We start from the raw sequence: 22,605 nt of genomic DNA on the forward strand, positions 1-22,605 counted from the left end.
CATAATGGAGCGCCTCGTTATTAAATTGGCAAGTACAAGTTACAATTCTCTTTATGGTTTTGGCTACTTTATTATAATTGTGTTTTAGCAATACTTTTTTTTAAGCTAAAAATAATTCAAACCAGTTTTTGTAACTTCATTGTGTTGTTGTAAATTACGTCATGAAAACGAATAGTTCCTTCTCTACCGCTAGTGGGCGCGTCTGCACTTACTCTGAAGAAGCATGGGGGATGGAAAATGAATTAACCTATACACAGTGTCAAATTGAGTTATGAATGAATCATTTCAGGAATCCGAGTACAAAGGTATGGATTTGTGTCAGTGTGTGTCTGCGTGCTTTGCCTGTTAACCCACTTCGCCCAGGCTTCCTGGTGTGTTTCTCTGTGAGTCATGAGTGAGGCTGCAGCTCCGCCATCCACTCCTCTCTCCTCTTCACATCTGTGCAGTCCTCTCTGAGGACTCCTCTGTCTCGGTGGAATATGACTCGTTTTTTCCCTGAAGAAATTTAGCTTTAGTCGAAATGTTGCGGGTTATTGTTGAATCCGCTAATGGGATCCCAAAGAAGAAACTTGGAAACCCAGATCCAATTGCTTCTATTATCTTTAGAGGTAAGACCCACCTTTGAGTTTTAACTCTGTCTATGCAAACTGATACTTCTAAGATCTTGCATTTGTTTTATTCTTGTAATTTACACTTTTATTTAATTATTCAATGATCAGAGCAGTTTACAGTTTGCCTACAGCTTGACTTAAGAACAGAAAGTGAATTATAAGCAAAACCAAAGTACATCCTTAAAGGGTTAAGAGGATGTGAAATGTAATTGTATCGATTTAGCATTGCACTGCTGCTGTGGTTACATTATGACACTAAATGGAGCTCAATTGTACATCTAGGTGAGAAGAAGAAAACCAAAGCAATTGACAATGACCTGAATCCTGTTTGGAATGAAGTAAGTGGGATACTAAACTGTTAAGTATTGGAGCTGCATTGTGTGGATTTGTTTATTAGGGGATCTTTATTCATTTACCAGCTTATATTACCAGGGGGTCTTAACCCCTTTTTTATGACTGTTATTTGTTTCAATGTGTTATTTTAATTCATTTTGTTTGTTTTTATTGATGTTCTTATTTGAATTTTACTGTGCAGCACTTTGGTAAACTTTGTTTTTAAAATGTGCTATATAAATAAAGTGGATTGGATTGATTGACAACTGCTATTACTAGAGCTAAAACCAAGTGAAGCATATATTTGACTGTAACTTTTGCTTCCTTTAAATTGCAGGTGCTTGAATTTGATCTAAAAGGCTCTTCTCTGGATGCATCTTCATTCATCAATGTGGTCGTCAAAGACTATGAAACAATCGGCAAAGACAAGTATGTGTTTGTAATACAGTTATTATTTTACATCTATCAAAGTATTGTCTGTCATAAAACCTTTTCAAAATATGTGAATTAATCATATCAGCATGACAAATGATCATTGAAGCACAGTTTGTCTCCTTAGTTTGAAATAACTTCCTCATGACTCGCTGTCATATAGCGGAAACCCACTTCCATAAAACCCACCCACATTATGCTGGCAGTGCAGGTAGAACTGAAAATAGAGATGTGATTAAAATCTCTCAAACTTCTAGTATTTCTTAATAGCTGCTCTAAATCTGATGAAACTCCTACAGCCCGGCTATTTTAGAAAAGTTTTTATCTGCTGTAGAGTGGCATGCTTCAACTTCTCACATCTCTTCATCACAGCGTTCACTACCACCTTGTTAAGACTTGTAGTCCCAGAAAGAAGACGCTTTGTCTCCGTCACAACAGCACTCCAGCTTCCTTACCAGGAATGTTTCCTTAAAAGGAAAAGAGTCACTTTTTTATAAACGATTCCTACGGGAGGCTCAGGCTGCCAAGCATAGTGATAGAAACTCTTGTGGATTATTCATGTTAATCTGGTTATAAGTTACATACTATATGTATGTATGGAAGCAGCCAAATACTTTTCCCTAAATCAGATGCTTTCCTCCTTTTAGCAGAGCAGACAAAAAGGCAGAGAAAAACCAACATTTTCTATGAGTCACTCTGGTGACTGTGTTGTAATAAAAAGACTCTGGAGCAGGCAGGGAGGGCGCTGAGAGGGTTTCTACCTCAGCCACACATGAATGTTTTTCCATGACTGCTGCTGGCTGAAACGCATGAGAAGGGAGAATAAGAAAGCTTGCACAGGCTTGTCGTTGGCATAGCTGTGATGACTAGTATCAGCTCAGTGTGTCCTGCTTTGCAAAGATTAACTGAAGTTGCAGAATGAGGCTGAAGTTTAATTCAAGATGCAGGAAAAACAGATGTGATCTTTGTTTACAGCCCCGGAAAATCTGAAAAAGGAATGTGACTCAGAGAGCGCCCAACAGGGATCTGCTGTCCAATCAAGAAAGGCAACCTTAAATAACTGCGCAGACTTTTCAGTTGTTTGGCAAATTTTCTTTCACAACAACATTTTATTTATAATAACTTTTTAGATCTGTGTATTTATTTCCCATTGTTTGACTGAATCAAACAGTGGGAAATCAATCAGCATGAAAGGGAACCTTCACTGTAGTTTAAAGAGTCATTTCCCTTTTTTCAAGGAACAGTTCCAAATACTTCAAATACTACTTGAAGTTTCCTTTTCACTTTTATAAGAGTGTTGTATACAAATTTTATACTGTGCAGACCAGACTTCCTGACAGAAAATTGCAGTACCATTTGATTTTCCACAGTCTAACCCCGTTTTTAAGGACAACCCCAGCCTTTTTTTTTCAGTCCTCTGCAAAAAAAAAGAGTATAAGTCTGAGCATAAATATGAAAATGATTTGCGACTCATGTTGCTTACTTCATACTGCCATTTCAGCCCGCCTTCTTGGCTCTATCCACGTCCACCCTTAAACCAGGCACAGGGCCGCCAGCACATGCCTGTGGTAGTCGTTAATTGTTTCCATCTTTCTTCTTTCTCTCATGTGCTTTGTTGTCATCTTGTTCCTTGCCCCTGTCATGCAATAAAATATCAAAACAAGGAACTGGCTTTATGCAAAGTTAGCAGGAAAGAAAAAGTAGGTTGTTTGCATGCACAGTGCGTTTCATAGATACCTTTTTGACAGTTTTCCCCAAATATTTAAACACATTCAGAAGAGAGTGTGATGACTCATTCTCTGAAAACACTAAAAACAAAACAAAAAAGGTTGTCTACGTTGTCATTACTTAAAAAAAATCTTGGAAATGAAACAACACCTCATGCAAAATGGATTCTTTTCACCAAAACAACAAACAGCTTTTAAATACTACTATTTACAAAGCATTGAATTAATACTGATGTGATCATTCAAAAACACCACCATTAAATGTTATGCATGATTTTTACCTGTGTAAGTACAAGAAACACTACAAAAGTGAAGCTAAATATGATCTGGTTTTGACATAGTTTGTTTTATTTTGAAAGTTACTAGGCATTTTAAGGAGGCTTCCATGCACGACTTCCTGTCTGGCTCAGTCTAATCTCTGTTAAATTGATATGTCACGGCTTCGGCAAATTCAGAACTGTTGCACATATGGTGTGATCTGCCAGGGCAGGGACGAATGCAATGTAAGCTAACACATTGACTTGAATAGAAACCTATTTGATCCAGTGCCAAGATGGAGCTTCTGGTGCAGTGTAATAACAAAAGCAAAACTGCATTTTAAACTAAAACATGATATGTTATAGTAGTATTCAAAAATATGGCAAGCAAATTAGAGAAACTGTGAGGAAATAAACATTTTGGTTTTGAATCCTACAGGAGAACAATTGCATCAGCTTATCTCACTTCCAAAATAACCAGTTCACAGATGCAAAAAAAAAGAAATCTTTGTATGCCCTGCAAAAAAAAGTGTTCAAAACCCAAAGAAACGAATGACTGTATCCCACCAAACACTTTTACTCTTCTTTTTCTTATGTCTCTTTCCGTAAAAGTCACTTCAGGCTTTTTACTCTGACACTTTATTGAAGTTTCTCGAGTTCAATTTTCACAGGTGCCAGTGTTAACTTGCATAATTTGACTTTTTGTGTTTAAAAAAAGGTAAAACCTGGATCTTAATCAGAATTGTACATGCTGTTTTTTTTCTTTTGCTTCAATCTTAATCCCCAAATTCCAAAGTTGAAATGCCATTGTGTTTAATTAGGACTGTTTTGGAAATAACCCAGTGTGTTATAATACATCGTTGGCATTAATCATTGTGTCATGTGATGTTTGGCAACACCAGAATATCCATGTAGGTGTAGCATCTTACTTGTCATAGAGTGTGAAGAAGTGAAATTGGGAAGTGGAAACTGTCATCTGATTAAAAAGCTTATTTATAAGCACTCCACCCATTGACGGGATTGAAACCACAGCAATCCACCCCGTTGTTTGTCTTAGTGACACTTTCTTGTGGTTTTCAAACACTTGTTTCCCTCTAGTTTCAACATCTTCATCGATGTGTACATGGTGTTCTGACCATAGGAAAACTGATGTGGTGTCTTTACAGGCTCATTGGTTCGGCAAAAATCTCTCTGAGAGACTTGGCCAGTGGTCAAGTGAAGTCCCTGCCATCCAGGAATGTGCCTTTGATCAACGACAAACAACAGGCAGTCGGGGTAAAAACATTTCCTCAATAACACGAACTTCAACAGATTCATGCTTTTGTATGCTGTTATGACTCAAAGCATAAGCAAAGGAGTCAATCACTTATAATTTGGTAATGGTTAATGAAACCAAATATAAGGGCATTACTAACTGATACTATTTTTATAGGCCACCATCAATTTGGTCATTGGATACGAGCCGCCTGCCAACGCAACACCAAATCTCAATGAGCAGCCTGATGGAGATGCATCTCAAGTGGATGGAGGTGATTTCACATATTATATGCATGAGTGGATGATGTGTGTGTAGGTGTTGTAAGATGTGAACATGACAAAGGGCAAATTTAAGCTAACATAAACAGATCTAAAAATGCTGTGTACCTGGGAGGGGTGTTAGTGGAACTTTGTAAACCCGTCTGCACAGAAAAAGCACATGTGAGGTTTTAGATTTTTAATGACTAAAAAACAATCTGGTTAACATTTTTTCTATTTTATCCAAGGAGGCAGTGATGAGGGTGACGAGGGGGAGGCAGATGCAGACGGAGGATTTACTAGTGGAGGCCCAGGTGCCCCAACATCCCCGCACCAACCCGGTAAACCTGGCCACAAGTCGGTCCGTGTCAGCCGTAAGATGAATAGAGTCTTGGCCAATAAGCCTCAGGATTTCCAGGTATTGTGTGTTTTTAAATACTCTGTTCCTGTATTATTCTAAATACCATCTAAGGAGGAAAATTTCCACTTTATCACATGAACAACAGCTTTGTAAGCCCTTTTTTGAGATTTGCAAACTTACTGTTCAGTCCTGCTGAACATGATTTCACACACATGACTTTCCATGGGGACTTGCTTTATGTTCGTATGATAAAGATCACAGATTTATATCTGAAGCTTTGTGTTTGTTTTGCAAGAGCTGATATCTGTCAGTCCAAATTAATCAACTGTGCCTTTTTAAATGAGGATGAAGATGAATTGTGTCACTGTTAGCTCAGCTGTTTCACCATTTCTCCCGCTGATTAGATCCGTGTCAGGGTCATCGAGGCCAGACAGCTGCCTGGCAACAACGTCAAGCCAGTGGTGAAAGTGAATGCATGTGGACAGACCCACAGGACGAGGATCAGGAGAGGAAATAACCCGTTCTTTGATGAGGTATTAAGTCCAAACACACAACTGATCACTGACTCTGGCTTTGTCTTCTTGCTTGTCTGAATTAGATGTCCTGTTTTCTCATTGCCACCAATTCTGCTGCTGCTTTGATAACCCTCTAGGATATTCCTGTCTTTATCTGCAGTTTTGACATGAAAAAAATCTTGAAAGAAGCATCTCTTATGTCTAATTCCTGTCATGTGCATTTTCCCCTTGCTTCAACTTTTTCAAAAGCATTCACATCTCAGCTTCTTAAACTGTAAGTCCTGCAATATCTGACAAAATCACTGATTGTGTCTGACATCGAGATGCATGGTGTGTGCACACAGAATTAAGGGATGCTCATTCACATGTAACTTTCTCTGTCAATCAGATGTTTTTCTACAATGTAAACATGCTTCCTTCAGAGCTGTTTGATGAAAGCATCAGTCTGCGGGTGAGTAGAAAACTGTTTTATTACATTTATGTATTACTTGATTGATTAGTTAATTAATTTATTATTTATTTATTTATTTATTTATCCATTCATTCTTCATTTATTTATTATTAATTTTGTATTTATTTATTGACTTTATTACTTATTTATTATTACTGTTTTATTTTACTTTTTCTCACAGCAAAAATCAAAATGCTCGCCCTTTTTTTGTATTTTATTTCTTTTGGTCAAGGCCTTTTTTTAAAATTTTTTTTTTTTTAATAATTTTTTCTGTATAAGTTAAAAAAGGTTGCCAGATGCAATACAATTTTTAGGCACTGCCTCATGTGGTGAAACATATTTTCTCAAATGTCAGATAATGAAAAACATCATTTATCCATAATTTAAAAGTTGGAGGGTACCAAAAGCTATCATTGTCTTTGCCCGGCGGTTGAGGTGTAGATCAGGTGATACCAATCCAAAACTTGCTGTTGTTGAGGAAGGTTTTAAGGGCTTCTTCAAAACATCTGTAAAAGTTGCAAATATCAGCTTCCAAAATTGGTCTAATTTTGGGCAAAACCCAAACATATGTGAGAGGGTGCCCAGCGCTTGTCTGCATTGGTCAAATGGGATCAAAAGCAGGAAGCATTTTACATAACTTGACTTTAGACCTATGGAGACGATGCAAGATCTCTAGGACATCACAGCATGTCTCCAACAAAAAGAAAAACAGTGTATTCTTCTAAAGCATCATACTAGACTTCCTCAGAAAGCTTTATCTCCAATTCCTCCTCCCAACAATTCTTGAGCCAAGTTAAGGGTTTCAAGTCATAATCATTTAAAATGCTCTCTGCTTTACTTTGATCATGGTTTGTTTTAATTTTCTAAAGCTGCTGTTCTATTTTTTCGACAGGTATATGACTCCTTCTCTCTCAGAGCTGACAGTCTAATGGGAGAGTTCAAGGTAGACCAATATGAACCCTAAAATCCCTTTTTTCTACTTTATTTCTTTCCTTTTTAATGTTTCTTACTTTCCAGCCTCCTGTGCGACTACTTTTAGAACTTCTAATGCTTGGATATTTTGTCTTGCTTCCTCAGCTCGATGTTGGCTACATTTACGATGAACCAGGTCAGTATTTACATGTTGAATACATGCTCTACCAAAATCTGTCACAATACTGTAAATAGAGAATGGGAAATTTTGACTATTTTGTCATGTGTAGGTCATGCCATTTTGAGAAAATGGCTCCTGCTGAGTGATACTGATGACTCCGGCTCAGGGGCAAGAGGCTACCTGAAAGTCAGCATCTTCATCGTAGGAACTGGAGACGAGCCACCGGTGAGTTTACCCATTTACTCCTCAGATACTTCTTAACTAGGCAAATATGAGTAGGAACATGTAAAACTCTGCTTTTCCTCTCCTTGTCTGTCTCCTTCTGGCTCCAGACTGAGCGGAGAGAGATAAGTGACGAGCAGGATGATATTGAAAGCAATCTGTTGGTGCCGGCTGGAGTCACAATGCGATGGGCGACACTCTGCCTCAAAGTCTACCGTGCTGAGGATATGCCACAGAGTGAGTCCGATATTAAATCCCTGTGAGCACTGAAGGTTAAAGTGCTTGAGCTTCCTCTAAAAACTTTCCCCGACTTTTCCCGCAGTGGACGATGCCTTCATTCAGACAGTGAAACAGGTCTTTGGAGGAGAGGGGGATCGGAAAAACTTGGTGGATCCATATTTGGAAGTCAGCTTTGCTGGCAAAAAGGTATTTTTATAATAACTTTAGCGATAAAATGTTTTTTTTTATGTTATTTATATCTGATGGATTTTTTTCTTTTAGCTGTGCACAAAAATCATTGAAAAAAATGCCAATCCAGAGTGGAATCAGATCATCAATCTCCAAGTCAAGGTATGAGAGATGCATGTTCCAATAAAATGAACATGCTTATTCAGGAGACAATAACTCATTCTCATATCTCTCTCTAGTTTCCATCCATGTGTGAACGTGTGAAGTTAACCCTTTATGACTGGTAAGAGAGAAAACTAATTTCTTCACAGCCAAACAGGAGCCAATAATACCAGGTTCAGTATTTAACTTCCAGATTAATCCTGGCAGGGATCGTGTCACCAAGGATGATGCTATTGGGACAACATTTTTAAATCTGAGCACAATGTCCTCTTCTGGTGGAGAGATCGAAGGTGAAAATATTATTTGTTTTTAATCAGTCTTTATTAGATTATAAATTGAATTACAGCATTTATTTTGTATTTTGTAATTTTTAAAAACAGATGCTCGAGCCGAAAGCAACACAGGAACTGAATGTATGTAGTTACTTTTTTTTGCTTCGATATGACGATCTGATTTCTTAAACTTGTGCATCTTTTTGGTTTACAATCCTTCTTTACACAAAGCCTGTTTGTGTTGCAGTGAGCGCAGCAGCATCAGAGATTGGATTTCTCCCAGCTTTTGGGCCTTGTTATGTCAACATGTATGGGAGCCCAAGAGAATTTACTGGTCTGCCTGATCCATATGAGGACCTCAACTTTGGAAAGGTAAGAATATTCAATTAGCAGAGGCTGCAGTAGTAAATTATATTTAACCTTAAAGGTAGGGTCTGCAGGAATATTTGTCACTTGTTAGTAAACACAAATTCAAACTGGTCTCATCCTCCTTGGCTCAGTGCCAGCAGCAGCGCACACCCACAGTCTCCGACCGTCACTACTCGAACTCATTCACTAGCCTGGAAACCACCTGTAAAATTGTGTTTCTGCATGTGAGAGACTCCAGAGCACTTGACCCAGCATGTTAGCACAAGCTAATCACAGGGTTATTTGACACATACCTGCTCAGTAGAAACTCAACATGCATCACTCTTCATCTGTACTGCTCTCCAATTGCCCGAAATCGAGTGAAAGTCAAGACAAGCATCACTCTCATGTAGTAAAAAGCTTTATCTGTTTGATGCTCCATTTCACTTTGGTTGTGTTTTTCTTTCTCCGTGCTATGCCCACTATCAAAGCCACTCTGGATAGCTTCTTCCACTCGCTAATCAACATGCAAAGTCACTTCAGGCAGAGGAGAGGGTTTGAGGCCGACATAGACACTGACATACCTGTACAGAGTTGTACAAGATTGTTCCTGTAAAAGTTGACATTATGATTTTTATGGAAAATCCTGTGTACACTTTCTTTAATTACAATATCTACATGATTTATTTTACATTTTGTTTCCTTACAGGGTGAAGGAGTTGCCTACAGGGGGAGGGTCCTTGTTGAGCTGTCTACTCAACTGGATGGAAAAGTTGACAAGAACCTGGATGAAATCTCCAGTGATGACATTCTGGTGGCGCAGGTACAAATATTTATTTATTTTATATAGGAAATATTTGATTTCAGTTGTCCAGTTTCTTAAAGAAAAGCACTAATATACTGTCCAGCAGAAGAGGTACTCTGGACTGAAAACAAAAAAATCCTGAAAAAAGTCCCACCCTTACCTCTAACACCACATCCTTTATCATGGTGCAGAAATACCAGAGGAGGAGGAAGTACTGTCTGTGTGCTGTGTTTCATGGTGCGTGCATGCTCCAAGAGCCAGGAGAGCCCATCCAGTTCGAAGTCAGCATGGGCAACTATGGTAACAAGTTGGACTCCACCTGCAAGCCCCTGTCGTCCACCACTCAGTACAGCTTTGCAGTGTTTGATGGTAGGAAAAAAGAGTCTGCACAAGTAAAAAAAACACTTTGTTTTTGCTTTACTCAGAATTTTAATCTGCAGTGTGTCAAGGTAAATTTTCCAATCAGTGACATCGTTTTTAAGGCTTAATTTAAATATGTTACATTGGTTAACATTCAATTGTTGTAAGTAGTGCTGTCAGGTGATTAAAGAAATTAATCTAATTAATTACAGGAATTGTAATTAATTAGATTAATTAGTTGCATTTTAGTGTCATATCTGCTTAAGGTCCCCAAATAAAGAATTTAACAAAACTTAAACGTAACTTTTAAACTACTGTGGGTGAGAGCGGTGCACTCTTTGGATGAGAGCTCAGCATGGATATGAGGAGAAGATGTGAGATGACAGAGGCATAGCTAGAAGCTGCAAGTCAGAAAAGTTATGGCAGCTCACGCTCCAACTGAGGATGTGTTACGGTAGTTCAGAGAGAAAGAGTGGCGTGATCATGAGGAAAGACATCGGAGATCATGGAGAGGACCCAAGGATGAAGAGCCTGAGACGAGACGTATTACTTTTAGTCTGTTTTTTTGATCAAAAACAGGAAGAGAGACATAAAACAAGAAAGTCCACTCCTCTTTGGTAGTTTTGGTGTTTACATAGTCATAGAAAACAATATTTGGGTCTTGAAAGATCGTTCAAGATGCTCTGAAAATGGCTGGCAGCCAATGAGTTACTCTTGGGTTAATTGTTAAACCCATTAATTTGCGATGTGATTAACTTATGTAATGTTAAAGTGACAGCCCTAGTTGTAAGTGTTCACCATTTGCAGTGATGCATTCTCTGCTATACTGTAGCAGTTCACCTGGTAATTATAAATCATGCTGTCAGTCTGTATTTAAAGGCTTATGGAGCTAAAGAGAAGCACATGAACAACTTATTATAATGTGCAGTGTGATGACTTTTAAAATGACTAAGACTGATCATTTCTCTTCCCACAGGTAATCACTACTATTACCTGCCCTGGGCTGACACTAAGCCTGTGGTAATTCTCACGTCATACTGGGAAGACATCAGTCACCGTCTGGACGCAGTCAACATTCTCCTCTTCATCGCTGGGAGACTGGTGGGAACACGTCCTGTTAACACAGTGAATAAGCAAATGTTAGACATGTTTACACAAGTAGTGCAGCTCAAACAATGTTTGTTTTGTGTCTTTGTGATTTCTTAAAGGAGTCTCACCTCACCTCTTTAAAAACAGCCATCATAGCCAAGGTGTCTGAGACACGTCTGGCAGAGATATGGCTCAAGCTTATCAACCATCTGATGGAGGACTTGGAAAGGTAAGACAGAAGCAAGCAGCTTTTCTTCTAGCTCTGCATGAACTGTATTCCTGTGATTGTTTTACCTTGAATTGTTCCCATTCAGCTCTTCCTTGAGTAACAAAGTTTTGACAGTTTCCAGCTGCCAGATCTGGAGGGCCAGCCCAATGTGACCTTGCTGGACCTTCAGATGAAAAAGCTTCGAGATGCTGCAATGGACAGTATCAAACAGATGGCAGATCGTATGAGAGAGGAGGCCACAGATGTTAAAGCCACTCTTGGTGACATTGAAGACTGGCTGGACAGAATCAAGCAGCTGGCCGAGGAGGTCAGAAGCAAAAACATTTAATGATTGCATGCAGCTCTTAGGTGAAGACATTTTACTCAACTTTTTTGTTTCTTTCAGCCTCAAAACAGCATGCCAGACGTCATAGTCTGGATGTTGAGAGGGGAGAAGCGTGTGGCTTATGCTCGGGTCCCAGCAAACCAGATTCTGTACTCCAACTTTAGCGAACAGGCTCGTGGCAAAAACTGTGGGCAGACCCAGACCATCTTCATGCAGGTAAAAAGACATACTACAACAAACTCATGTTCTTTTTATTGGATATTTTATCTTGAAATACTCTCGAAAGGTGTTAGATATATGGAACCCCAAAAAATTCATATCTAAATAAATAAAAAATAATTTTCTGATAAATAACAGAAAAATGTTTAACATGGCCATTAAATAGTAAAATAAGGCAGTATTATCATGAAATATGTTTTATTATTCTTTAATATCGAATTATAATAATTAAATATTTCATAATGATTAACAAATTCATATTTTTTCAGAAAAGGTCTGTCAATTAGAGCGAGAGGGTGGGACCTCTGGAAACCGACTTTCAGCTTTTTCAGTCTTCTCAGCATTAGTGATAAGTCACCAGGTTTGAGTCAATACTAAAAGCGCTGCTGCAATGTCTGTGTAAAGGATCAGCCAATCACTCAACTGGCTCCGTCTTATTTGCTGTGATTGACAGCTCAAGTTATTGTGCTGAAAAAAAAGAAAAAATTTATAAAAATTGACTTTGTAAATGTTTATACATTTTTATAAAAGCTTGGAGAATAGATAAAAAGTAATTTTTAAAAAGCATAAAATTGTTAAAATAATAATTATGAAATATCAAATTATAGTACTTTGAGATTAAATAATAATAAAACATATTTTATAATAATATTGTCGTATTTTAAAATTCAATGGCCATATTATATATTTGTCTGTTATTTATCAAAATGGTTTATATTTCAAAATGGTATTTTATTCATTTAAATAAGAATCTTTTGGGGTTACATACAGATGGCCTGGTGGTTTGGGTTGCCCTTGAGCGGGTGACCTGAGTTTGAATCCAGCCTGTGGACTGTTCCTATTTCCCACTGTAGTCACTGTCCTATCCTCTCCAATCAAAGGCAGAAAAAGCCCAAAAATAAATTAAAAAAAAAAGAAAAAAAATCCTCTCTCATGATTTATTTTTAGTATCCAATGGACAAAAACAAAGGAGAGAAGATTCCTGTTCAGCTGCGGGTCAACATGTGGCTCGGCCTCTCCACCCAGGAGAAGAAGTTCAACAGCTTCTCAGAGGGAAACTTCAGCGTTTATGCTGAAATGGTACAGCACCCAAACAGAACATGACATTATTATGATTTATATAGGTGCATTCTTCACAACTTTTCACTTTCATTGCTTTTGTGTAAATAAACACTCCCAAACAGTATGAGAACCAGGCCCAAGTCTTTGGGAAGTGGGGAACAACTGGCCTGGTCGGTCGCCATAAGTTCTCGGATGTGACCGGAAAAGTGAAACTCAAACAAGAACGCTTTCTGCCCCCACGTGGCTGGGAATGGGACGATGACTGGTTTGTTGACCCCGAGCGATGGTACGTTTAACTAACTCTGTTTCACACATGAACACACACAGTCCCTTGTGACTCCTAACTTGTACAGCCTTGAGTATAAACATCCTGTGAACAGTTCAACACACTGCAGAGTCTTGCTCATGTTTTAATACTCTCCCCTGTAACAATGTGATCAGCAGTTGTTGTAAATCACTTCTGGTACCAGCCAACCTTGTAATAAACACAATCACAGGAAATGAAAGGAATTTGGGCATCCAACAGTGTTTTGCTTCCAGGAGGTCCCCTCCCTTGATTAGTGCCTCTTTTTTTAATGCTAACATTCTCCAGCAGAGGTTTGTGTAAATAACTTGAGCCCTATGAAGTCCGTCTTCCTGAGCTGTCCTGCTCTGTTTATCATAGAAATACAACCCTGTCTGAGTCACACACCCTCTCATCAACCTGCGGCTGTTTTCTTGCAGTTTGTTGACAGAAGCAGATGCCGGCCACACTGAGTTCACGGATGAAGTTTTTCAGAATGAGACACGTTTCCCTGGTGGGGAGTGGAAGCCCGCAGCAGAGCCCTACACAGACGTGGTACGACATGCTGCAGTTACACTCACCTTAACATATTTAAACAGGGACCTTTTGGGACATTATGTGAAAAATCTGGTGGGCGATAACAAAACAAAGGCCTTTTCATTCATGGCCAGCTTGTGATTACTGATAGTATCAGATCCTCTTGTGCTTTTATGTGCTTTTGACAGGTGGTACAGTTTGTGGTTGCACTGACAGAAAAAGCGACAGAGTTTTAGGGGAACATTTTTTCTGTCATGAGTTTGTTAAAATGAAATATCTGGGCAGAGCTACAGCTGATGATTTTTTTTTTTTTTTTTACCTTTTTTGAAAATGTAAAAAACAAACTTGGGGTAGATTGTGACATTTTAGTTGTTTCGTTAATCATATCACAACAGAATCATCATATTTGATTTTTAATCTTACGCCAAAAGTTCTAACTTTATTTAAAAACATCTGGAAGAGATTGACTTTTAATTTTACAGCTGAGGAGTGATGAAAAAAACACTTCTATTTAAGCCACATGTGGTTACAAAAGTGAATTATTGGTCAATTAAATGGGCTTTAATGAATTTGTAGAAGTAAACACCCTTTTTACAACTAGAAGTGACAAAATTTACTGATGTTTCTTCACTTCAATCTCACAGAACGTCCAACATTAGTGTTGTTGTGTTGTAGTTATAATGCCAACTCATTCCAGTAGAGGCACCTAAACCTGCCACCCACATTGACAAACAGCGTTAGCACCGTGCATTGTGGGAAATAGTATGCCAGGTAGACTGGTCCATTGCATAGTGAGAAATTTTCTTGGATCAGTAGGACATCCAGGGATTTTTGGCATATTGCAGATTTTGCAAGTTTTTCTGACTACTACATGCCAGGTTTTGGACCAAAATAGTAGGCACTGCTAATGTAGTATGTAGTTTGGAAAACAGCCTCTGTGTGTGTTTTATAGAATGGAGAAAAGGCTCAAAGCCCAACAGAGTTTGAGTGTCCACTTGGATGGACCTGGGAGGACGACTGGAGCTTCGACACAAACAGGGCTGTAGATGAGAGAGGTAACTCACTTTCAATTTTTCTTGCTGGTTTCCTGATTGAAATATTTTAAGTCTAATGAGTCTGTTTCCTGATGTTCTGTTTTTTTTTCTACTAGGTTGGGAGTATGGAGTTACAATTCCTCCTGACGACAAGCCTAAATCTTGGGGCGCAGCAGAGAAAATGTACCACGTCCATCGCAGGAAGAGACTCGTAAGGCCACGCAGAAAGACGTCAGACAAAACAGCTTCTGCTGAGGTGAGTGAGAAGTAGATTAGAAAAAAATGCAGGATGGAGAGCAGGTTTTTATCCTTTTCTTCTTTTTATTCTGCAGAGGAGAGATCCAGGGGAAGGCTGGGAATACTCCTCCCTGATTGGCTGGAAGTTTCACAGGAAGGAGCGCACCTCCGACACGTTCCGGCGTCGCCGCTGGAGACGAAAAATGGTCCCATCAGACTGCATCGGGGCCTCTGCCATCTTCAGGCTTGAAGGAGCATTAGTGAGTCTTAGCTGAAAAATTTCCAAACATGGCAGATGTCATGGCAACACAAGTGCTTTTATGCCAACTGACTCATATCCCTTCTTTGCTCTCATGCATGTGCATGTTCCTGTTTGCAGAAGAACAAGGACGTTCATTAGTTCTCCTTTTCCTTCATGTTTTTGCTGATATTTGCTGAAAAGTGTTCAGTGTTGAAGTACCTCACTCTGCTTTTGGTTCACAGGGAGTCGATGTTGATGAAAAGGCCAGTAAAACGGATGCAGCCAAAGTATTTGGTGCCAACACCCCCACAGTTTCCTGCTACTTTGGTCGTAAGTAGCCCGGTCAGATAAAGTAAATCCTCTGATGCTCATCCATCTTAAAACTTCCTGAATGGGTCTAATGTGAGATAACACTCAATCATAAACTCAGTGAAGTGTGGGATAAACACAGGCACTTGTCTTATCAGTGGTGTGACAGGTATCCTGTGAGATTACGTTATTTTAAGTGGTTCCAGTTGAAACATGCTGAGAAGCTTTTTCTCCCCTCAGGGTCCTACATGTACCATCTGAGAGTGTATGTGTATCAGGCGAGGAATCTCTGTGCCATGGACAAAGACAGCTTCTCAGGTAACAATTAAGAAAATGACTTTATGGTTTTAGGAAAATACAGACCCTGAATAAGCCTGACCTAAGAGGGATATATTAAATGTAATCAGGATGTGCTGTTTTGTCAGTTTTAAAGCTCCATTAAACATCCTGACTCACATTCCACCAAATTTATTCCCTAATCTCCTTCAGATCCATACGCCCACGTCTCATTCCTCCATGTGAGTAAGACCACAGAAGTCATAAGGACAACCCTGAACCCCACATGGGATCAGACGCTCATTTTTGAGGACATTGAAATCTACGGAGACCCACAAACTATCGCGCACAACCCTCCTGATGTGGTGTTGGAGCTGTACGACAGCGATCAAGTCGTATGTTGTCTATTTAATCTGTTTATTTCTCATCACATCATTTTTCATTTGGATTTAACCACAGTCAATCACATGCAAATGACCAGACTTGAACAGAAATGTTTTGCTGCTTTATTTCACTCACAGGGTAAAGATGAGCCCATGGGTTGCTGTACGTGCCCTCCCATCGTGAAACTGAACCCCAGTGTGGCTGTCAGCCCCAAGCTGCTGTGGTTCCCTGTCACCAAAAAGGGTCGCAGTGCTGGGGAGGTGCTTCTGGCTGCAGAGCTCCTGCTGAAGGAGAAGGTAACGACAAGATTCAAGAAAATGAGTACACAGAGCCTTAAGTTATAAAGCTGTACTTTGGAGGTGATGCTGTGTTATTTTCCTCTCAGGTGAATGATGGAGATCTGCCTCTGGTGCCTCCTCGGAGAGGGGAAAACCTCTACATGGTCCCACAGGGAATTAGGCCTGTAGTGCAGCTCACTGCAATAGAGGTACACCTTTAAACTATTCTGCTCCTTTACCAGCTGCTAGAAATTACCATCAAACACGTAACATGATCAAACAAGACCACAGCAATCCTCAAGTCTGTGTTGCAGTGAACATCTGTTTCTCCTTTTCTTTATTTCATGTATAACAATGAAGTTTGGTTTAGTTTGTCTTTATTTCATTCACATTGACTTAAAAATATGAGTGCAAAATAAAATGAAATAAATCTCAAATGAATGAAAAGGAGCAGAAAGAAGAAAAAAGTGTTATTGTATCTGCCCCCTCATTCCATATACTGTTATATAAACACATGATCAGGAAAAACAGAAATACTGTCTGCCAGCATGCCTTTTAAACAGAAAGAGCAATTATTAAAATTGTAATATATTTTTATTTCCATTTTTTTATTTATTTATTTATTTATTTATTTATCTATCTATGTATTATATTATATTATATTATATTATATTATATTATATTATATTATATTATATTATATTATATTATATTATATTATATTATATTATATTTTATTTTATTTTATTTTATTTTATTATATTATATTATATTGTTTTATTTTATATATTATAACTAATTTATAGTTATACTAATAAAATATAATTACTATTTTTTTAAAAAAAATATTAGTTTATTTATTTTAGAGAATATTAGCTTATATATTTTATAATATACTATTTACGATTTTTTATAATATGTACTTATATGTTTTTTTTTTTTGTAATTGCAAGGTTAAGAATATCTTTCTTCCCTGTATTTGTTTAATATACTGGATTTGATATGTCTATTGAACATACTGACTGATTTGGTTTCTTTTGAGTCTCTGTCCGGTATACTCTATAAAGAGATACCTTTAACTGTAATACTTCTCTTTACCTCCTTATTTTTTTTTTTTAACTCAATTGTGTTTCTTTGATTCCAGGTCTTGACTTGGGGCCTGAGAAACATGAAGACCTACCAGTTGGCCACAGTTTCTTCCCCCAGTTTGGTAGTGGAGTGTGGTGGTGAGATTGTTCAAACCGCTGTCATCAAGAACTTCAAAAAGAATCCAAACTTTCCTGGATCTGTGCTCACACTCAAAGTGGTACCAGCCTTTGAATTTCCACAGAAATCACTCAAACACCAATAATGTTTCATGAATCCTATTTTCTAATGTTCAGTTATCTTTATTGTCTGGATCCAGCTTCTCCCAAAAGAGGAGATGTACACCCCTCCCATCGTGCTGAAGGTAATTGACCACCGACCATTTGGCAGGAAACCTGTAGTGGGTCAGTGCACCATCGACTGCTTGGAGGAGTTTCGCTGTGACCCCTATCGCATTAACAGTGAAGTCTGCATGTCTGCCAGAGGTATTAAAAGATGATGAGATAATGATGATGAACTCACACATACTGTAACATACAGTAGAGACTTATCATGTTCTGTTTTCTGCTGACTTTGCAGTGGCAATGATTGCTGCGTCTCATGGAGATGTCATCTTAGACATTGAGGACAGACACATCGTAAAAACAACTGAGGTAAAGACAACAACACACTCACAAATGATAAACAATTTCACACATCATCCTCCTTTTTTGTTTTTTACTGATTAGTATAATTTTTTTACATTTCACTTTTTAGCTTCAAGCAGAGAAGGTAAGACTTTCTTTCTTCATTTACAGTCTCCTCATTGTTTTTTTCCCCAAGAAACTGAGTTTACTGTTATTTTTTATTCCTGCAGGAGGAGGAGGCTGTTGATTGGTGGAGTAAGTTTTATGCCTCTGTTGGAGAGCAGGAAAAGTGCAGGCCTTACCTGAAAAAGGGATATGACAAACTACAGGTGAGACAATGCTTATCCATATTCCAATAAAAAAAAGATTTAATTTCTGCTTTGGTTTGTGTTGGTCTTAATAGCTGCAGCTTGATTGCAGCGACACACATAGTTGTAGTCAGGCCGTGACTTTTGGTTTAAGATTTTCTGCTCAGGTTCTGATAAAAGTAGTGAGACTTGAGGATGATTCAGAAGGCAGATCTTAAAATAAAAATTAACACTAATGTAGGTGTTCTGAGAAAACTATCAGATTGGGTGTGAAGTGGAATTCAGTAATAATAGTTTTGTGTAACAGATATTGAAGTAGATGTGATTTGTGATAATTTCTTGTGTCTCTCAGGTGTTTAACAGTGAACTGGAGGAGGTTGCAGAGTTTCAGGGACTCACTGATTTCTGTAGCACTTTTAAACTTCAGCGAGGAAAGACTGATGATGAAGAAGAGGATCCATCAGTGGTTGGAGAGTTCAAGGTAAAGAAACGACATGAGGAGAAAGAATCACAGACTTATACTCCTTTTTTACCTCAAGCAGTTTGACACCGTCTTTTCATAGCCCTTGTTCGCCCTCTGGTGGATAATTTCTGAATTGTAGTAGAATCAGCAGCTTTATTTGGACATGACAGCATTGTCACCTTTGTACAGCTGAATAGTTTTGATCTGTTTGACTGTTTAGCATGTTTATTATTCAGGTAGATACTTCAAGTTGACATATTTATCGTGCCCTCATAGATGCGAGATGTGTCTTTGCTTTTGTGTAGAATGGATAATAATATGACAAGATGTGTCGGCTTGTTTTGTTTCCATCAGGGCTCATTCAAGATTTACCCGCTGTCTGATGACCCAGGGGTTCCACCTCCACCCCGACAGTTCAAAGAGCTTCCTGAAAGTGGACCTCAGGAGTGTCTGGTCAGGATATACGTGGTGCGCTGTATTGACCTACAGCCTAAGGACACAAATGGCCTGGTGAGATTTTCAAAGAACTGCAACTGAACAAAAACCCTAGTTTAGGGTTGGATCTGAGGAACGTACTAAACCGCTTTATTTTGGAAACTCATTTCAGTGTGACCCTTACATCAAGATTGCACTGGGGAGAAAATCTCTGGATGACAGAGATAACTACAAGCCAAACACCCTCAATCCAGAGTTTGGGAGGTAAAACCAGCTCACTGTTCATTTTGCATTGGGCTATCTGATTCAGATAAGTTTATGGCTTGTATATGAGCAAAAAGAGCAACAAAATATATGTTCTTCAATTTATTCTTCAGGATGTTTGAGCTGTCCTGCTTCCTGCCTCAAGACAAGGACCTGAAAATTGCTGTATATGACTACGACCTACTGAGCAGAGATGAGAAAGTGGGAGAGACAATCATCGACTTGGAGAACAGACTTCTGTCTTTTTTCAGGCCTTGTTGTGGCCTGCCGGAGACTTACTGTGTGTGAGTATGCACTTTGTATTTAGCTAATGCGTGCTGTACGTCATGCAGCATATGTGTTTTAGTTTCTGGAGTCAAACATAAAAATCTGCAATGTTTTCACAGCTCAGGAATCAATCAGTGGAGAGACCAGCTGAAGCCTTCTCAGATTCTCCAAAATGTGGCGAGAGTGAGAGGCGTTCCTCCTCCACGCATAGAGGCGGATGGCAGCTCATTGACCCTCTCAGGAAAACAATACAACCTACAAGATTTTGGTACTGCCCTTTTGAAGCATTCTGTAATCCCATTATTGGGTATTCTCAGACTTATTAATCGATCTACATATTGCCTTACAACTGTAATGCCATTATAGTCAATGTTTTTATGTCTTTGCAACTTCCAAAGTGCTCATTGCTTTTAAAATTTGTTCTCTGTCCGGCCTTTATAGAGGCAAACACTGTGATCCACCCCCACCTGGGTCCAGCCAGGGAAAGACTGGCCCTGCATGTCCTCAGAAACCAGGGCCTGGTACCAGAGCATGTGGAAACCAGAACTCTTTGCAGCTCCCACCAACCCAACCTGTCCCAGGTTCAGATAACAGTAGTAACACTAATTTATATTTTATTTAATTGTGTGCTAGTTTTACTTAAATTCTAACTTTTCATTTCTGTGATCAAAGGGAAAAATCCAGATGTGGGTGGACATTTTCCCAAAGAGCTTGGGTTTACCGGGGCCCCCATGTGACATCACTCCACGCAAGGCCAAAAAGTAAGAGATAAAATAACAACACAGAATATAACAAAGCTCTCTTTTTGGTACCATGTATTTACAATGATACTGTGTTTAAACAGATACTTCTTGAGAGCCATTGTTTGGAACACAACTGAAGTCACCCTGGATGAAAGAAGCATCACAGGAGAAAACATGAGCGACATCTATGTCAAGGGGTAAAATACTTACTTTGATTGCCTTATTTGTACCATAGTTACATGTAATGATCAACTAAATTAAGTAATCAACAACCAAGCAATTTTGAAATTAACACAAGCAATTTCCAGATGGATGCCTGGTATGGAAGAGGACAAACAGAAGACTGATGTCCACTACAGATCTCTGGATGGGGATGGAAATTTCAACTGGAGGTTCATCTTTGGGTTTGAGTATCTTCCTGCAGAACAGCTGTGTGTGGTCTCAAGAAAGGTGAGTAGAGCACAAATAGTCTCTGTCGTATATGTTTTTATTGGGATGGTGTGATGGCACATGATGTGAATAAAATTTTGTTTACAGGAACACTTCTGGAATCTGGACAAAACAGAATTTAGGATTCCTCCCAAGTTGATCATCCAGATATGGGACAATGACAAGTTCTCCTTGGATGACTACTTAGGTGAAAAAGCTTTACATCAACCCTATTTGTGCCATTTCTATACCAAAAAAGGATGTCTATGAAGGTTTTGGTGCTTGAAGAATAGAGTTGTAAATACAGTTTTTTACAATTTTTATCTGACACAGGTTCAGTTGAGCTGGATCTGCTCAATCTGATCCCTCCTGCTAAGAGCCCAGAAAAGTGCAGTCTGAAGATGTTACCAGGGACGACAGGCTCAGCCTCCTCCAAAAAACCACAGCCAAACTCCCTCTTTTCCCAGAAGTCTGTTCGAGGCTGGTGGCCGTGTGCGATCCAACAGAATGGGAAGCAAGTGCTTGGAGTAGGTTTCTGTTCCCAGCAACCAACCCAGTTTTCTTCTACTTTCAGTTTCCCGATCACTTTTTAACCCTGTGTGTTAAACTTTTACAGGGGAAAGTAGAAATGACACTGGAAATTGTGGAAGAGAGGGAGATGCAGGAGCGACCTGCTGGAAAAGGCAGAGATGAGCCAAACATGAATCCAAAACTGGACTCGCCAAAGTGAGGAATTTAAACCTAAAAAAAAACAGAAATGCTTTGAAAATATAATTGTTTTGTTACATTTTTTGCTTTGACTAAATGCTTTTAATGGAACGATTGTTTTTTTTCTCGAACAGCCGCCCTGACACGTCATTCTTCTGGTTTACAAACCCGTGCAAGACCATGAAGTTCATAGTCTGGCGCAGATTTAAATGCCTTTTCATCATAGGGATCATCCTGCTGCTTGTTCTCCTGTTCCTCGGCATCCTCTTTTACTCTCTACCAGTGAGATAACATTTCATTGATAATTTATTGGGACATGAGTACATATTTTTCTTTCATCCATTTTGTTTTTCCAATACTTTTTTTGGCCCTGACTGATTTTTATCATCTCTTTTGTGCTTACAGAACTACATCTCAATGAAGATTGTGAAGCCCTTCTCCTAAAGAGCACTGCAGAGAAACTGTCTGAAGTCTTCTCACCTGTTATTGACTGTTATTATTCTTCAGAAACATGCAATTACTTCTTTGGCTGATGGCACAGCACACTGATCATTATCCTGTGACATAATCAGAAATGTCAGTTTCTGTTTTTTTGCACTCTCAGTATTACTTAGTTACAGGCAATATCTCTTGTTGTATTTGAATAAATAAAAATGTTTTAATAAACTCTACTGTAAAAATATGGTCCACATTTTTCATATTTTGGGTATGTAAACGTAATAGAATCCAAAAGAGTAATTTTACATTTCAAAAAGAATACAGCCAAAACTCGCCAAAGGGTAAATAATTGATCTTTTGCAGTGATAAAAGTGAGAAGTGTACTTAAGTTTAATGTTTAAACTTTTTATCGACAAATTTCACCAGAACAGATGACAAATTGTTGGGTTATGAAACTTTGATC

At 38.7% G+C, this 22,605-nt stretch overlaps 1 protein-coding gene across 1 annotated transcript; it reads left to right on the top strand.

Moving 5' to 3' along the window:
- The first annotated feature begins 261 nt into the window (after positions 1-261).
- Positions 262-22,342, top strand: myofl (myoferlin like). Its single transcript, XM_074676558.1, has 54 exons — positions 262-608; positions 894-949; positions 1,282-1,373; positions 4,527-4,635; positions 4,793-4,889; positions 5,124-5,293; positions 5,641-5,769; positions 6,140-6,202; positions 7,095-7,145; positions 7,280-7,310; positions 7,405-7,520; positions 7,628-7,754; positions 7,840-7,943; positions 8,019-8,087; positions 8,165-8,208; positions 8,295-8,377; positions 8,468-8,500; positions 8,607-8,731; positions 9,417-9,530; positions 9,704-9,881; positions 10,849-10,973; positions 11,081-11,190; positions 11,305-11,497; positions 11,576-11,731; positions 12,683-12,814; positions 12,919-13,082; positions 13,520-13,634; positions 14,569-14,671; positions 14,767-14,906; positions 14,983-15,147; positions 15,371-15,458; positions 15,678-15,755; positions 15,927-16,108; positions 16,235-16,393; positions 16,483-16,584; positions 17,520-17,681; positions 17,781-17,946; positions 18,041-18,114; positions 18,218-18,232; positions 18,318-18,416; positions 18,748-18,876; positions 19,213-19,368; positions 19,466-19,557; positions 19,671-19,841; positions 19,944-20,092; positions 20,266-20,405; positions 20,497-20,585; positions 20,669-20,764; positions 20,876-21,017; positions 21,105-21,204; positions 21,330-21,523; positions 21,613-21,722; positions 21,839-21,986; positions 22,110-22,342. The coding sequence occupies exons 1-54, from the start codon at positions 521-523 to the stop codon at positions 22,146-22,148; spliced, it is 6,162 nt and encodes a 2,053-aa protein (XP_074532659.1). The 5' UTR covers positions 262-520; the 3' UTR covers positions 22,149-22,342.
- Positions 22,343-22,605: the final 263 nt, after the last annotated feature.

This window comes from Halichoeres trimaculatus, unplaced genomic scaffold (assembly GCF_033239565.1).
Source record: "Halichoeres trimaculatus isolate MK-OKI-2021-1 unplaced genomic scaffold, fHalTri1.1 fHalTri1_scaffold_8, whole genome shotgun sequence".
NCBI classification, from domain to species: Eukaryota; Metazoa; Chordata; class Actinopteri; order Labriformes; family Labridae; genus Halichoeres; species Halichoeres trimaculatus.